Source organism: Pagrus major, chromosome 13 (genome assembly GCF_040436345.1).
Source record: "Pagrus major chromosome 13, Pma_NU_1.0".
In the NCBI taxonomy this organism is placed as follows: Eukaryota; Metazoa; Chordata; class Actinopteri; order Spariformes; family Sparidae; genus Pagrus; species Pagrus major.
In genome coordinates, this window is record NC_133227.1 from 24,005,948 (window position 1) to 24,023,748 (window position 17,801).

The 17,801-nt window shown below is 39.8% G+C and overlaps 1 protein-coding gene across 2 annotated transcripts; it reads right to left on the bottom strand.

The window, feature by feature from the left end:
- Positions 1–580: 580 nt before the first annotated feature.
- tbcelb (tubulin folding cofactor E-like b) lies at positions 581–16,796 on the bottom strand. 2 transcript variants are annotated; one of them, XM_073478792.1, is made up of 8 exons: positions 16,778–16,796; positions 11,774–11,916; positions 11,475–11,614; positions 10,118–10,299; positions 9,731–9,987; positions 9,506–9,632; positions 9,301–9,417; positions 581–4,677 (listed from the first exon to the last, which is right to left on the bottom strand). In XM_073478792.1, the coding sequence occupies exons 2-8, from the start codon at positions 11,904–11,906 to the stop codon at positions 4,332–4,334; spliced, it is 1,302 nt and encodes a 433-aa protein (XP_073334893.1). In that variant the 5' UTR covers positions 11,907–11,916; positions 16,778–16,796; the 3' UTR covers positions 581–4,331. The 2 variants fall into 2 exon arrangements, with proteins under 2 accessions (XP_073334893.1, XP_073334892.1); XM_073478791.1 differs by lacking the exon at positions 16,778–16,796 and adding an exon at positions 16,637–16,730.
- Positions 16,797–17,801: the final 1,005 nt, after the last annotated feature.

The following is a 17,801-nucleotide window of genomic DNA, read 5'->3' on the forward strand; positions in this document are numbered from 1 at the left end:
GGACGCTTTGGATAGGAAGTAGTGTGCAGACTAGAAAAGCACTATATAAATGCCAGTCAATTCACTGTTCTGTAAAGATCGTTTAATATAATTATTGGTTTTCAGTCTCCTTGATATCTTATAATCGGTACTGGCCCTGAAAAACCCCGTGGACCCCTACTGTTTAACAATCAGTTAAGGACTTCGGTTGAAGCATAGTGAAGCCTGCAGCACACAAGCATTACATGAATAATGTCAAAACATTAAGACACCATATACATGTAAACACATCAGCAAGCATCAGTTTTATGAAAAGCAACAGCAGCAAGTGCCAGCTGCAGCAGAGGGCATGGCTATAGTTCATAGTATTTGGCCTGCAACTAAAAACTGCACATCACAATTTCCTTGAGCCCAGAGAGACGTCTTCACATTGCTTCTTTTGTCCAACCAACAGCCCAAAAACCCAGAGACCGTTTAATTATCAAAAAAATAGTTGGAAATTATTTTTATTCTGATCAACAATCAGGCATATCTGACTGAAGTCTGCCTGAACTAGCTCACAGGTTTCACATTAGGTATAAAAATGTAACAGAGGAAAAAGCCCAAATAATTAGAATTTATTTCTTTAAGAGAAGTGAAAGCAACATTATACAGTACAGGTGGAGAAATGGCATTATGATCTCAAGAAAATATCCAGATACATTAAAGAAACTACAGAAAGCAAACGTGATATAAATTAAACACTATTTACTAAACAGCACAAGGCAAACTGTCTCACAGATTAGCATCTATCTTTTAAGTTTAAATCTGTAAATAATCTTTGTTTTTTGGTATTACTGAAGGATAAAGTGAGGTGAAAGGGGCACAGATAATATTTTAAAAGTGTCAAATTTACAAATGCCCATCAACAACATTATTTCCCTGAAATGACACATCTCATACACATTTTGAATCAAACATATCAAGAAATATCAGAACATGCAAATCACCAACTTAACCACGATAATGCTTCACGCCCATCCCACAACCTCCCATGTAAGCACTCAAACATAATATAGTATAACGTATGTGAGTCAAGAAAAATAAAAACCTTAAAAGAGATCTCCAGTTATCTACTACACAAAGTAAGTTTGTGTCAGAGGAGCGCTCCAGATGGCACCTCAACACATTTTCGGTAACACAAGGCTAAACTTCACTTGGTATAACACTTGATCCTGGACGCTCACTTCACCCAACATGATCTCAAACAAACTCTTTTGCGTTCACATCAGTCCAACATTTAAAAGACCCTGCTTAGTCATTGTCATCAACAAATGCACTTGATATTGGGCCCAATTTACACTGCATCTGTGCAGCAGACATATGGGGAAACGTCTGAGCTATTCAGCGTCAGGCGGGCAGGAACAATTTCCAACATGCATTGAGGGGAAAAGAGGGAAACATCAACAACACATACGTTCGTTTTTTTGAGTCTCCGATTGTTAGTCTGACTGTTAGTCTTTGGACTACGCTAGGAAAATGTAGTTCTCTTTTGTATGAAGCAAACAAAATCTCCTGAAAACTTTGTCGGCCAATCGAATTTATAATTTCTTGAAAACAAAACAATAATAATAATAATAAAAAAGAAGACTTTATGACAGCAATATACTAAAACTGTTAAAACTCTACATGAGCGGTTACAATAGGAAAGTTTTTGTCCGTGGCTTTCCATGAATGCAGCACTCTGCAAGGAGATCCTGGGTTCTAATCCACTTGTTAGTGGGGTTGTATGTAAGTGGAGTTTCCGCATGTCTTTGTTTAACTGAATTCTGATTTCCTCTCATAGTCTCAAGACAAACTGGTCAGTTAATTGAAAACTCTAACATCCCTTTTCCACTGCAGCAAGACCAATGGTCTCCAATTCTGCTTTTTCCCTTCACTGATGTCTGACCGCTTTGGGTACAAACTCCTGCTCAAGAGGAGATCCTAAAGGCAAGTTTCAAGTACTTTTAGGAGTTGCTGCTCACTCATGGACAGTTAGATATATCATTACATCACTACAAGGACGACTACAACAACACAACAGCAGTACCTACAATTTTAGCACTGTGTCTGTACTGACCAGGGCAAGAGACACACTTGTTGGACAAATGAAGACATTCAGGCCCTCATTTGGTTAAAGGAGACCATTCAGTCATAGCATGAGTCAGTGTTCAGAGATAAAAAGGTGGTATCCCACATCACCAAATGGGAAGATAAAAAATTAAGGATCAAATGTGAAGATTCTTCCTTCCTAAATTGATGCATAGATCTGTATTTGATTCTCAGTCCTCTTCCATTGCCTGTCCAAAGGCTGCTCAAGGCTTCTCTGGGTTGCATGAAACCAAACTTGTATGAAAGTTGATTAGGAAATTTTTCCGTGGCAGTTTCTTCTATAACTGTACAGATTATGCTACGAAGTTATATGGTCTCTCATTTTTGACATTTTTTCCAATCATGAGTCTGCACAGGTTGTTTTATTTAGAAAATTGACTGGATGCTCTACACAGTTCCTGTTCAAACTTATCCTGTTCTATGCAGTTTGATGCAGCTTCCTTCAAAACTACACATGCAGCACATATTTTAAATAGAGCAGAGCTGAGAGTTGCCTCTGGGATGCTACCAGAACGCATTGCACTAGTCTGCTGGTAACACAAGTGTTGCCTCGAATGGCCGTGATAAGCTTTGGCAGCCTCATCGCAGCCGGGCCTGGTGGAATTGAGCTGTAAGCCTCACAAGTTTCTTCAAAGTTAAGGTTATGAGAAGCCCCAGATGCCTGCAGTGGAAAATGTTGTCAATTTCCAGTGAGTGGGAATGTGTTATTCTATCTATTCTTTGATTCTGAAAACAATCAGTGCCAATGTGAGCCAATGGGAAAGTTCATGACCCCACATCCTCTGAAACAGCAGACACTAAAAGTGTCAGGTTTGTAAGACGGATGTAAAGGAGAGATTGGGGTAACGGGTGGCGAGCCAGAGCCGGTTGCGTGAACCCATTCTCACCTAAATGCAGCGGAAGTGTCCATGACACAGCGGCTGGTGTGTGGTTACCATACAGACTGGGCCTCAACGTTTCTCAGCTGCCTCTCCAGAGAGAGAACGCTGCTCCATTCATGGACTGGACAGCCAGAAGACCAGCAGTAACCTAAGCATCAACACTCCTTTTCTCTGTCCCAGACCCGAGATCACCTCAGACTTGTCTCCTCTTTCTGCCCGGGCATCCTGACTAAGCAGCAGCCATGTGCTCTGCATTATCCTCAACACAGTGCATTTGTGATTCGAGCTCGGGGGTTATCCCAGGATATATCACTGCTATCAAGAGTCATGCGGAAAGAGAGTGATCTGAGCGGCAAGAAGCAGGGAGAGATTGGTGTTACTTATACAAACACAAATCTGTAAATCTACTCTGCTTAAATAAAGGTTAGATACAATGAATCCTCTTTGAGCCTGTCATGATCATGAAAATGTTAATAAAATGTAAACCATTCATCCTTTTTGTGCCCTCATAATAGTTCCTTGTACATGTAGACAGTTCACAAAGCCTGCTAACGCACAAATGTAAAGTTCTTGTAGGTTTTCTTTCAGCTTGGCTGGATGATTAAGGTTCATCGTTTGCCACTGTGTTGGCTTTTAAGGAGCAACCTGGTTTGGAATGATTTTCACCCAAACTGTAAACTCCCAGGCATGAAAAGTTGTTCACAGATTAGCAGAAAGTGAACAAGAAAAACATCGAAGAGCTGCAGATTCTCACCAGCCGAGGCATTTGACATCACAATGAACAGTATAACTACAAAACTTATGCACAGCAGCTGGTATTTTTATAAACTAAAAATCATAAATCATTAATGCTTCTGTGTCACATAATTTCGACATCGTTTCTACTAAAAATAAATACTAAAATGGCATGTCAGGCGAGTAAGGGGAAGTTTTGTATGCTAAAATCTCAGATCTAATCAGACACTCCAATTATAACATGGTTTTTAGTTTTTAAATCAATGTGCAATTTGTGCATTCAATGGGTAAATGTGGCAGCTCTTTTTCACCCAGTCTGGATTTGCATAACATTTTTCATAAATGAGATGTAAACTGCAGTCTAAAGCACAGCAATGTGCCACTCATGATACAATCTTTGTGAATGTGGAACTCCTATGTGCAAACACACTACTGAATAAATTTGTTCAATATGGTGGACAGCAAACATCTTTACATTCATGGCTGAAAAATTTCACCTTTTAATATAGTCTACGAAAGGCTCAAGTCAAAGCTTAGTATCCAGTCAGTGTTCATTATCTAAAGTTCCTGTCACATTCATCCGTAGTCAGAGAGCATCCCAGCTCAGAGATCGGATGAGCTGCAGCGGCTCTTCACTTTGAGCACCACCAGAATCTCATCCCCATCTCGGATGCCGTAGGAATGGAGCGCCCTCGAGCCGCACTTCAGCTCCTCTGGTCCCAAGACCGAACACATCTCCCGGTCAATGTAGAAGAGCCGGATCCCGTTGGTGGGCAGCTGCAGCAGAGCTTTAAGCTGTTTCTTCAGGTCGCCCACCGTCTGCTCCAGGCGGAGGCTGACAGGCTCCACCTTCTCGCCCCAGCGAACGTCCACCATGGTGCTGCGTGGGCTCAGGTCCACCTCTGCAAGTGGGGCCAGGTGACCGTACTTGGATACAAGGATGTGGTACCTGAGAGAAAGCACAGAGTTTCTGTGGGTAATCTGTGTTGTAGTTCAGCTAACAAATGTATCACAAGATGCTCTCTTAAGTGTGTTGGTAGCTTTTAAAAATGACTAATGTGGGTGTCAGTCAAACTGAACATTTTACGGACCAATATGCTAAAGTTTTACAAAGAAAAGTACACCGTCTATAGTAATACTGAATTACTGCCATCAGCAGGAAAGATATTCTTCTTACATATTTAATGTAAATAATGTAAATAGCATGTTTTAACATTTCCCTTAAAAACATTTTAAATTAAACTACATGAATTGCAACAGTTCACGCCTCGGGAGTGTCAGTAAATAGACGTACCCTGCTGTTTTTCATAAATAAATAACATTAGTGTTTGTCAGCCTTAATATCTTATCAGGCTCTGAATGTAGCAGTTATTGGCTGACTCCACTTCAGTGGGGTAGCAAGGTCAGGCAAGGTTCAACAATAAATACTTCCAGCATGCAACACCCCATAAATAACTGACACAATGTCTTTGTGTATGGGTTTAACAACTGAGATACGACATGTTAATAAGTGAGCTTTACAGGTGTATTTCTGAACTCTGAGGACAGCCTGGTTAGCAATTCCTCCTTGCTTTCAGTCGTTATGTTTTAGGTAGGTTACGCTTATCATTTTGTGACTCCAACCATGTACTTAACTAGCAGACTAATTCTGAGAAGTAAAGCACATACGGAATTCAAATAATGTTGACCAGATCCTTTAATGAATTTAATACATTTTGGCAAAATAAAATTGACTTGGAGTGAATGAACTAACTATGTGAATGTTTCAAAAAAGTACAGATTCTACCTAAGGAGGATGGTGCTGTGTGTCTTTTAATGAATTATTTAGTCACTTTTCTTGTTTAATCAGCTGCTTTTGTAATACTGAGGGTGTTGAGATCCAAAAAGGCCTCTGTCTGGACTCACTCAACCCAATGACGTGTAGGCCTGTGGCGTTGAGGGAAAGAACAACATGTTTTTTCAAAGGAAAGGAAACCTCAATGTCTCCAAAAAAAATTTCCATCAGCCATTATTACACCCTATCTTTTTGGATGTGCCAACTTCTCCACTTCAGCCACAACGGTTTTGTGCTACATTTCAGATTTTTCCTTATATTTGTGGTTTAGTTTCCACTCAGGTTTCAAACTAAAAATGATCATAAAAACAGGTAAGGTGTGGGTGTTTCAGAGGCAGAGAAACACCGGGTTCTCTGCCTCCTGCTTGCCGTGAGAAAGCTCTCAGACACCTCAGGGGAATGCGTGTTCGAGATAAGGACCCAGGAACGATTAAATAAAATCCAGGAGAAAAGGCCTGTGCTTTCAAAGCTACTGTAACAGCTGGGCCAATCAAAGCAATTTCCCTTCCCTCCCCAAAACGACCCCACAAAGCCAATCCCCTGGCCTGGGTTTTCTGGCCAAAACTTGTGGTCCACCCTGGGAATTCTCCTCTATGGCCACTGTGCACAAAGTGCCATTCTAAGAGAAGCCATTTAGCTAAAAGGCTTCATTTAAGGTGGTAAGCATGGTATAATGGGGCAAATAATGCTGCAGGTGATAACAAGTCAGCATTCCAATTGTCTTTTCCAGCATTCTTTCGATAATGGACAGTTAATTAGCTGCAGTAATAACAGCTTTTGGAGCTAATGCAGAAAGTATCTAGCCCAGATCTGAGCTGACTTCTTTTTTGGTATTTCCCTCATTTCTACTAGTTGAAAGAGGATCTGTTCAAAAAGTTAAATTGTTGATTTCCCCTTTTACCTCCAACACTGGCCCTCAATATCCACTGTTCCAGGTCCAGTCCCCATTCAGTCCCTCTCTACTTATTCTACTGGATACTCTGACTCTCAGATTTCTTTTTCAACCCACTTTCCTTGCAACTAATCCTTCCTGTCCGGCCGACACATTTCTGTCTTTATATTTCTGTGTCCTAGCTCCACAACCCCTAAACCCTTTCCCAGATTACCCACAATTCTCTGTACATCTTTTGTTTCAGAATTTATGGCGGTATATCAGCCTCTATCAGTCTAATTTATGGTGTGAGCTGCGTTTATAGTTACTCAAAGCCAGGCCGTGTCAAATGTGTTCACCTGAGAGGCTGTGACCCTCTCTGCAGCGCTCTGATCTGTCGGGGTAGCGAGGCCACAGCCCCGTCCGACAGGAAAGGGGATAGTGGTGTGTTCACTGCTTACTGAGCGTGTCCGACACCCCCATAACACCACATGCAGTCATGGTGATCCCTAACCTCAGACCTACACTGAGAACCTGGCTCCAAACCAAGACCACAACGACAATGTTTGGAAACTACCTGTGGTGGTATTATACCTCACTGTAGTACTTTTGTGTATCTGTTGTCATCATCTCTTTGTGATACTTTTTTTCTCTCTCTGTGGTACTTTTGAGTCTCTGTTGTTGCTTTGTGTACATTTGTGGTACTCTGGTGTCTGTGATGGTTTTGTGTCTTTAAGAGGTATTTTTGTGTCTCTGTTGGGTACTTTTGTGTCTTTGTAGTCATTTTGTGTCTAGTTGTGGTGACTTCTGTGGGTTTTTTTTGTCTTTTTGTGTCTCTTTGTGTCACAGCTATCATTTTGTGTCTCTTCGAGGTACCTTTGCGTCTCTTTAGCTGTTTTGTGTCCCTCCAGTCGGGCCAGTTCACTAGTCTATCCATGTGTAAAATGTGTGAAGGTCTTTGATTGGTTGTGGCGAGGTATGATGGACATGACATGGTTTAAAATATGGACAGCATACTAAATACGTCTTGGATCGTTTCATGCAAAACAACACTTTTTTCTTTGCCATAATCAGTAAGACAATTCATAGCCAGGAGGGCTATTCCGGCTCCAGTGACATCAGAAAACAAATCAATCTCTCAACTTAAGGGTTGGGGTTGACAGAGTAGGTGTATATATAAGAAAAAAAAAAAATCAACCTGCTACCTTGTGTATCACTTTTCCAATCAGAGAATTCCCGGCACAAAGGACTCATTGAGCAGGGAGAGACTGGTGGCATTGTCTCCCAAAGGTTAGTTTCCCCCAGTCAGGGACTACACCTTCCTTCAGAAATCTCTCTCCAACATTCTGCTCAGGTTAAGTGGAATGCAGTCGGTGAAGAGCGTGGGCAATTATTTGACTGCTGTCCAGCCACCGAGTAGGGCTTTCCAAGTTATTATATCACATACTGTAGATGTATGGAGGACAAAGAGTGGGCTGTTACAATCGTTACAACTTCACAGGTGTTCCCAGAGGTACGAGTCAATCACGTGGCAGCAAGTGTCGGCACTTGCTGCTACGTGTTCAGACTTGATATGAGTTATCGAAGACGGACAGCAATATATATGAATTTGAGATGCAAATCTAAATCTCTCCCTCAAATCCTGTGATATGATCAGCTTACAACAACGATACTGGTTCATGATCTTTACTCTCTATCAGTAAAAACAACCGAAGCCCACTAATGCCACAGACAATGGCATTAACAAGGTAGATGCAAATTTAAGAATAAAGAGTTTATTTCTAGTTCTGCTGAATAAATCCAAAATAAATATCAAATTGTAAATAATCACACTTTACAACTCAAGACTCACCTTTCTAGTCTTGCTTTTAAGTGGGCTTTAGTCTTTTATTGAATCTTACAGCAAGCTTATCTTCATTTAATTTATTTTTCCCTCCTTTATTGTATTTTAATATTTTGTTTGCCACCTTTTAATTTGTTTGTTACATGTCTGTTTATATACATATACAGTATGTACTTGATACAAACTTTGCATACATTCATTGTATGTATGGGATAGAGCTGCAACAATTTGTTGATTAATTGATTAGAACAAGAGAAAAAAAGAAACCGAACGAAAGAAAGAAAATTGATCGCAATTTCTTTTTCCGAGAAAAAATATCTCATTTGCTGGTTTCAGCTTCTTCATTGTGAGGATTTGCTGCTTTTCTTTGTCATTAATGCTTGTAAGGTGCATGAAATGTGCTATACAAGTTTAGTTTGTGAGATATGTTGTGGGGTATATTTACAAATGAATACATGGGCCACCCTGACCTACTGCTTCACTTGAAAAATGGTAGTCTAAAAGTCAATTCACTCAAATAAAAAATAAAAAACCACACTCCCAGTGGCCTCTTTATTAGCTTTACTTAGTTAAAATCAATGTAAATACAACAGTCTCTAATGAAGGTTTTAATGTTCAGATTTGTTGTAAATGTTTTAGGGAGGTGTTGATTAAATTTTAGGGTTGTTTGTTGTGCTCTTGAATGTCTATTTCTAATATTTATTCTTATTTGAATTCATTGTCTTTAGTGCCACACAGTTGAAGTATGTACAGTACAACTCACTGGTGGTGGACCTGTAAACACTGTGGACACAATTTTACTTTCAACACCCCAATACATGTGACGGAAAAGAGTGTTTTTTAAGTTTTTGAAACTGGTTTAAATTCAGAAGTTGCTCTTTATAAGCAACCCTTGGCGGTCGGTGCAGGTCGACAATAAACAACTAACGTCCAAGTGTGTACAACGCATGAAAACAAGCTGTACGAGACTGAAGTGATAAACGTGTGTGAGTGTACAATACATGCACACTGTGTGTCTGAGTACCTCTGAGGAAGCTCCTGTTCTGGGCAGTCCTGGTAGTACCTAATGAAAAACCTCTCAGCATCCTCCCTCTCTCCATGAGACACTGCCCCCCCATTCAACACCACTACAGACGGCAACCTGCATGGAGGGGGTGAGGATCAAGATTAATAAGCTGACATGCTTTTAAATTACAAAAAGGATCTGCTGTGTATAGGTTCTGACTCACTGTGCTAAAAGGAGGCTCCGTCTCTCGTGGGTGGTGTAGGGCTGCAGTAAAGGAATCCCCTTTGCTTTGACGTCCTCCAGCTTCGGAAGGAAATTCAGCCTCTCAATGTCCTCCCATTTACTGAGCCCTGAGTACGACAGCATAACACAGTGGTTATTAGTTTACACCATGCACTGAATGTAGGACATGACTGGTTGAAAACAGTCTTCATTATCTGTTTCAGACCTGAGTTGTTGAGGTTGATGCTGCGCAGGTTGGGGAAGAGAAGCTGCAGCGTTTCCTGAGTGTCATCCACAGACTCCACACTGTTATTGGCCAGAACCAGTGTGCTCAGGCTCGGGTATATCATCCCCAGCTTCCTCACTTCTGCCCAGTGCTGCAGCTGGTTTTCTGTGATCTGCAGCAGACGCAGTGAGGGACAGGACTTGTGGGACTCTGACACGGTGTTGTAGTCGTTCAGGCACAGGAAAAGCTCCTCCAGCCTGATGAGGAGGTGAAGTTGTTCAGTTTCAGGAATAACAAAGTAGGTACAGCGAAACACTTTTCCTTCACTGTACTCTGATTTCGTAAACCGCACAACCACAGGCCACATTTACATGCTTTATCACTTACTCTGGTGTGTTTTGTGTGAGTGTGTGCACGCTGTCCCAGCTTATGTGTGTGTTAATAAGGACCAGTCGTCGGAGCCCGGAGAAAACGTCAGCCATGCTGGGCTCCAGCTTCACGCTGCTCAGAGGGTTCATGCTCAGATTGAGGAAGTCCAGGTGGGGGACATTGGACACAATGGTACAGATCTGGCAACCCGCAAACATTTAAAGAACAAAACAAACAAAAGAAATATAACATCAGTTGATTTTATTAATGCTCTTTAAAAGCTAACACATTTGGGTGATAGTTACTGTACTTTTTACGCCACAATATTAATTTGAAAGCTTTAGTTACTAGCTACTCTTTAGAATAATTTTATAAATACAAAATATGATCTGAAAAACTAAGGAATTATAATGTAGAAAGACACAATATTTTTGATATTGGTGCTACACAACCAGAGAAAACAGAAGAAAATGGGCATTGGGCAATATATACCTACAACAACCAGAATGCACTGCACTCCACTGGACCGGTACGCACTCCTACTGATGGATGACATATGGGCGGTGCTTGGTTTTTGCAATACAGGAACCATATAGCACCACTTCCAGTTCAAGATCTTTCTCTATTACAGTTAAAAAGTATGCTAAAATATGTTTCTGAAAACATTTCAGTTGAGAAATAGGCAGTGTAGTAACAGAATCTTAGTTTATCAGCACTGCCTGGTTTAGATGGTTTGATCACAGTTTGGTGAGACGCCCCTCACTTGATCCAGGAGAGAGGGAGGGGGACAACTTTTTCTCAAATCAACTATACTTATACTTTAACATTGTCGGTAGTATATGCAAATGAACAATGTACCGATACCAAGCTGGTTGAAAATCAGCAAAGTTCCCATTTCAGTAAAAGATCTGCATATGTCTTCCTCCACATTCTGCAGAAAAACCACAAGTGTAACTGATAACATTGTATGATTTATTAACTCTTTTTACAAGTGGCCCAAAGACTCTGAAACTCAGAGTTCACACGTGAACTTAACGACTCCCACACAGGGTTTAAAGCCTGCAACTCTCCCCTCAACAAGTCCAGTTGCCTACGATACAGCGCTTAGTATAGGCCTTTACACTTTAGCTGTAAAAATTAATGTAACAACACAATGGGGCCTCTGACAGCTTTAGAGAAAACACACGAGGACTGCAAGAACTGTGGTTGGTCAACAGCAGAGGTAGCTGGTAGTGAAGTCAATATGAAGCAAGTTGAAAAAAATGCTCAATTATCTTCTTTTTCAATAACACACAACATCTCCACTGAAAACTGTGCTCAATGGGTTTGGGATATATTACTGTCAGTAAACCAAGTCTGACTCAAGGTGACTCACCTCGCCCCAGTCATTAAATTGATTGTGGGACAGGTCCAGCTCCACCACATGGGCACAGAAAGCTGCAATGTCTGAGCGGTCACCAGCTTTAGTGATTCCACAGTTATTCAGAACCAGTGCGCTGGGCAAGAACAGGCGATCTGCAGACAGAGTTAGGTAAGTAAACTTACACTTTGATCTTCTGTGAGTTTGGCATGAGCATTTAATGAAGCTGGGCTGAACTTCTCACAAGTGATGTCGATGCTCACTTAGAATAATCAATATAAAAGGTGATCACGACTTCCTGCATTATCTATTACCTTTGATGGGGGATCCTGGCGGGCTAGACAGAACCATTACTCCTTGGCCGTAGGGGAAGTTCTCTGGGTTGTATTTCTCACCGAGGACTTGGACGAAGGTGCGTGCCTCCTCTTCGTCGGACGAGGACTCCATGGTTCCAGCCCTGAGCAGATATCCGAGGAAGAGACAAAGAAAAAGAGGGTGCAAACAACACATTCAGTTTTTGATTTGACTGACTGTGGAGTCACAGCAACAGGTTCTGGATCAGTTTAGTATCGCTCTGTTTCACTGGATAAGGAAAGAAAAATAAGGCTGCATGACGTATTTTGTACGGTATATTGTTGTTATTGTCGACAAATCCCATAAAAAGACCCAAAACCGACATTGCAAGTTCCTTCCCTGTCTGTGGGACATCAAACCCATATGTTCCTATCGAATATGTCTTTAAAAACTAGTCACAAATGCATGGCTTGATTTTTGAGGCTTGGTAATTTTACAACAGCTGTGCACTTCAGTTTAGCAAGAAACTGGAAACACTTTGTTTGTTAGGGACTATTTTTAGCTGCCGATTTAACGCCTTAGTGATTATTTAAGGCATCAGGAACAACATGAGATCAAATTATGAATCAACTACAGTGTGTGTGTTCACGGTAATGAAGGAAATGTTAGCCAGTACAACAGTATGGTCCACTGGTGCACTTTTAATTAGTTTTAAACATTTAAACATGTTTAGGATCCATCGATTGCTGGTTTTGGTCTTTTCAGCTTACATCACCAGCTCATTAGTTAGTATGAAACGGCTTTAATGGTATTTATGGCATCACGTCAAAGTGAGAAATTCGTAGCCACAAGCTATAGATTTTAAAAGAACATTCAAGGAACTTTAACAATCGGAGAGCAAATAAGAGTAACAAGTAAACCAAATGTGTCCATTGTAGCAGTGTGAAGATTTTTAAGGATCTATTTAACCAGCTTATATCAGTGACACATCCAGAAAAACACCAGGGGCTTTTTGCAGTTTTAGGATGTAAAAAGAGGCATCTATCTTTCCTTTGTTTGAATATTTTGTGCTTTCTCCCTCAGGACATGTTCAGTCTCTCTGCCTGTCAGCCTTCTGTGGTAAAGGGTCTCACACACACACACACACACACAAAAACACACATACACGCCCTGATAGTGGCTGCTCGTGTTCCTGCGAAAAATGACTTCAGCACTTTTGGAGATATTCTTCAAGGACACCATAAACAAACCAAAATATAGACATTTATAAAACTGCACTTGGTGTCAATTAAGTTTTTCTATGAACTGATATCTATAGTGGAACACGTTTGGACCTACACATTTGTAGTTTAAAGGCCCAAACATGAAAAAAACAAAAAACAAAACATGACCTTGTGTCCTGAAATGAGACTGATTATTACTGCTACTAATACTGATTAGAAGATGAAGAAGCAGTAGTAATTGTAAGGAAAGATCTTAGAAATATTAGTAATGATAGTTGTAAAAATGTAAGTATTGTTTGTTTAATAGCTGGTGAAATTAGCTTTTTTGCTAACCCCAAAGCATTTAAGATAATGCTGTGTTTAATGACAGTGTTTATTAATCTGCACCGTCACTTTTAATCAAACTAATAAAGACACAGGAATTAAGTAGTAACAGCAGTAGTAGTTAAAGCAGGAGCAACAAGATTTAGATTTACTTCTTCTATGTGTGTTTAACAGGGACAACCAAGGTTGTCATAACATTGTTGCACAGGAAAAAGGGCAACTGATCAATACTGTGTATAAAGGGCATCATGTTAAAACAGCTACATAAAACATCTAAAAAAGGTCCTTTCTCACAATGTTAAAGAAAGAGAGAAAAAATATCCTGCTATATCTGGATCTACACCAAAACTGATTGAGGTCTATTCTGGGCCGAGACGCATCCTCCATCCAAGTTTAGTGGAAATCCGTTCGGTACTTTTTGCATAATGTTGCTGACAAACCAACACCAAGACATAACCCCCTTGGCGGACGTAATAAACAGATATTAAACTGATTCAGTGTCTATATATTGTACGTACAGTAAGTTTTCCTTGTTCTTGTCGCTCATGTTTGCCGATTTGTCTTCTGCGTTTTTTTGTGTGCACGTGTTCGATAAAAAAGGTCTAAAAATAACCCATCGACACCACAGAATAACCTACTGAAGACACAAGTAGAAGTGTGAGAGGCAAAGGTGACGAGACTGACTGACAAGAGCAGGTGCACCGTCCACACCAATGCTCTTCTTCTACTGAAGCTGGACCACCTGTTCTCACTGACAGTCATTTTGTGGAGCACTGAAACAATTAGTTGACTCACCGATTACACGTTTAAAGCTGCTGTAAGCGATATTTCGATTAAAATAAGTATTAAACAGCTCTATATTCCCACAGTAATCACTGTTATAGAGTGTTTGGTCAGTAACCCACGTCTCTCCTCCTACTGGTCATCCAGTTAAAGAAAAAAGACATTTTCTCCTGCCCACTTTATCCAATCAGGACGGAGAACTTTATGAAGAGGCTCAGGCAACACCTTCTGTTTGCTGCCATGTCTGGCGATTACCGCTACAGGAAGGAGGGGATTGCTAACTGCAAAACCGACAGGAAGTTACCTAAAACAACATTGACAGCATCTTTAAGTTGTATGTATATGTAAATAAAACAGTCCTTAATGAAGGTTCTAATGTTCAGATGTGTTGGAAATGTTGAAGGGAAGTGTTGATTCAACTTGAGGGTTATTTTGGAGGATGTTGACTGTGGTGCTGTTGAACTGCTCACGAGTTATTCTGCCATGTATTTATCTCTTTTAGTAAATGGATTTTATTTATATAGTCTTTTAGTCTAACATCTTTGATATAAAAAGTCATTTAATAGGTCACAATTATTTAAAGTCCAGGTATTTTGTGTGTATTTCCGTTTTAAGGAAGCTAGCTAAAATGACAACTGTTACAGCAGCTTTAACAGAAAAACAATTGGAAACAATATTGATAATTGATCTTTTAAGCAAAAATGCCAAAATGTAATTTTTCCAGTGGATTTGCTTCTTTTCTTTGAGATTTGTTCCGTTTGTTCGATAAAAGAAGTAATTTCAAGACTTCTCTTTGGGCTATAGGCTGTCGTTTTTTCTGTGTTTTCCTCCTCCAATCTGTAATTGATGGATTAACTGATATCAAATAGACAGTAGCAACACCAACTTTGTATTTGACACACAGAGATGGAGAAAACCAGACTACAGTTTCTGTGTTTAACTATTCCATTAAGTAATGGTTCATTAAAACACAGGACTATGATTACTCTGACTTGGCCAATAAATAATTTAAATACAGAAATCATCCTGTCAACTCTGGCAACAAGCTGTTTATGGTTGGTTGCCAACCTGGCAACCATCTCTGGAAACTTACTGCAGCGGAAATTGCAGCATCAGTGGAGGACTTAGCAATAAAAGCAGTAGAAAAAAAGGTTATAGTAATTTAGCAACAGTATCATTATACTAATAGGTAGTAGTAGGAGCAGTAGATCAGTGTTGAAGTACAATCACCTAAATGTTGCATTAGCCAATTAGTTCACTAAGGCGATTTTGATATTTGTATTGTTATGATTTTGTGATGACATCATCCATATCAGAACATACAGCTGTACAGTCTTGTCCTTGTGTGTCCCCACACAGCACCCAGGTGCCCAGAACTCACTGTCCCTCTCCAGCCCTGATCAGCCCTATCAGTTTCAGACAAACTGGGTCTGATCATCTTAAACTGTTTGCAAAATGACCGAGTGTTTCGTCCGGACCCTGTCTGATGTTTCTGTCATAGATATTCTCTTGTTTCAAAGATCTCCCGATTCGACCTCTGATGTAGCAGAGACCAAAGGAAAGCCAGTTTTCAACAACACATCAGACAAGCATCTATAAAAAGAACTGAAGAAGTTTGGGAACCAGAGAAAACTCATTTACATGCATGCACATATGAAATGTCTGTCCTTGTGGTATAAGAACACAGACACAGGAAGACAGCCTTTATATGAAAGGGAAGAAACTTGCATTATAAGGCTGACAAAAGGAAGGTAGAGTGACAGATGGGTAGCTGGCAGGGCCTAGAAAACCACTGACAATATAGCTGGAGTGCAGTCCAGCACAATGCACAGACAAAAACCTGGAGTCTTTCTAAAAGGGCCTGGTGAACAGATGCCAGAGGAGGGCAAGAGAGAAAAGCATCCATTTAAAACCTGTCCATGTAATGTTGCCTTTCTCAGGTCATCACACATTCCCTGTGTATTTTTCAACAAAATGATTCTTTGAAAAGCTTCTCCTTCACATTTTCTTCAATTCGGCACACGGAAAAAAGCAGAAAGTTATTTCCCCTAATAAAAGTTTTAAGACTACTCCCCACTGCCCTCCGCGGTGAAGATTAGCCCCACGTTAACTGGTTTAAAGACTTAAGAGTTTTACAGAAAGTACCGAGTAGCATTAATTGATATATTTATGCCGAATTAAATGGCGACTCACAGCGATTCATTAAAATGGCAGAAGGGTGACTACAGCTGTTATGTACGCTTTCAAATAACCAAAGCAACTTTAAACTTCAAGGTTTTTCAACGAGGTTCGGCGAGACATTCCTCAAGCCGGAGAGCGCACGGCTCTTTCGGGGGGCTGCGTACAGTATAACGGAGGCCTGGCTGCTTTACGTCGCTCGAGCAAGCGACTGGACATAATAACGAACCTACAGTCGACATTTTGACGATAACGGAGGGGACATTTATTCATTTCACAGCAACACGCGCTAACGACGGTGATGTCACCTGCAAAAAACACTGTGTTTTAAGTACACGGCTGTGCAGCAGCGCAGCCACCTTTTTTTTTTTTTACCTTTATCGATAAAGGTAATGACATTTCAGCGGCTCATAGAATCGTGTCATCGTCCCGAACTCCAAACCCAACAGCACATGTCAGTATTCATGTTGTATTTTGTAACTGATGCGGTATTTTTCGGAGACTGATAGCACTCACCGTCCCCGGAACCTCCTCGGTGTTGTGTTTGTTTTTGTTGTACTTCGGTTAGTTGACAGTTTAAAACACGCCCACTTTTCCGGAAGTGACGTAGTTTAAATGTCTTGTTTACTTCCGCCTTCTCTACTGTACATTCTTTGAAAAACGGAACAGATAAAAATAAATTAGTGATTAATGGAACAGAAATACTCTTAACCTCAGTGGTTTGCTGGTTTACATATTTTTATTAATCTTATTTTATTTTTTTTTAAACTTGTGGTTTAAAATAGCCTAATTTTGAGTAGTGTTTATAAATACATATAACAATAATACCAAAATAATAATTACTCAGTAACAGAAGACACTGAGTAAGATCTTGATTTGTAAGAAAATAAATAATGCAGGACTAAATTTTAAAAATAACTGCAGTTTTCACCTAGATATATAACAAATAAAAAGTACAATATTCACCTCTCTTATAAACAGTAAATATATAATAATAATAATATCTGAATTAAAATGCTATCCTTAAAGTACTTGATAAAGTAAATGTTTAAAAATGTAATATTAGAATATTTAAGTAACTACATGAGTTACTTAAATATTCTAATATTACATTTTTTTAAATGTAATTTCAGTAAAATAATATTCATCTTGGCTTGTTTTATTGTAATATCTCTAATAGATAATTAAGATCAAATGATTTTTTTTTAAAAAGTCAGAATTTTGCATTAAGTATGAAGGTTGATTGAAGAGTCACATATAAGAAACAAAAACAAAACAGTACCTATTAAAAATTTGGCACTATGTAATTTTTCAGAAGAAAATAATTAAATTGACAGACAGTTAGGATATGAAAAAGGAAGAAGCTGGATAAACCATTTCTTTCATTGTATCTGACAGTAGTTTTCATGGAATGATACCACATGCTGCCACCAGATGGCAGTAATGTCATGTGTACAATGGAAAGGTTCAGTTAATCCTCTACTTTTCCCCTTATAGGGTAAAAATAGAGTAAAAGATTACCATGTTTGTGGAGAAATTT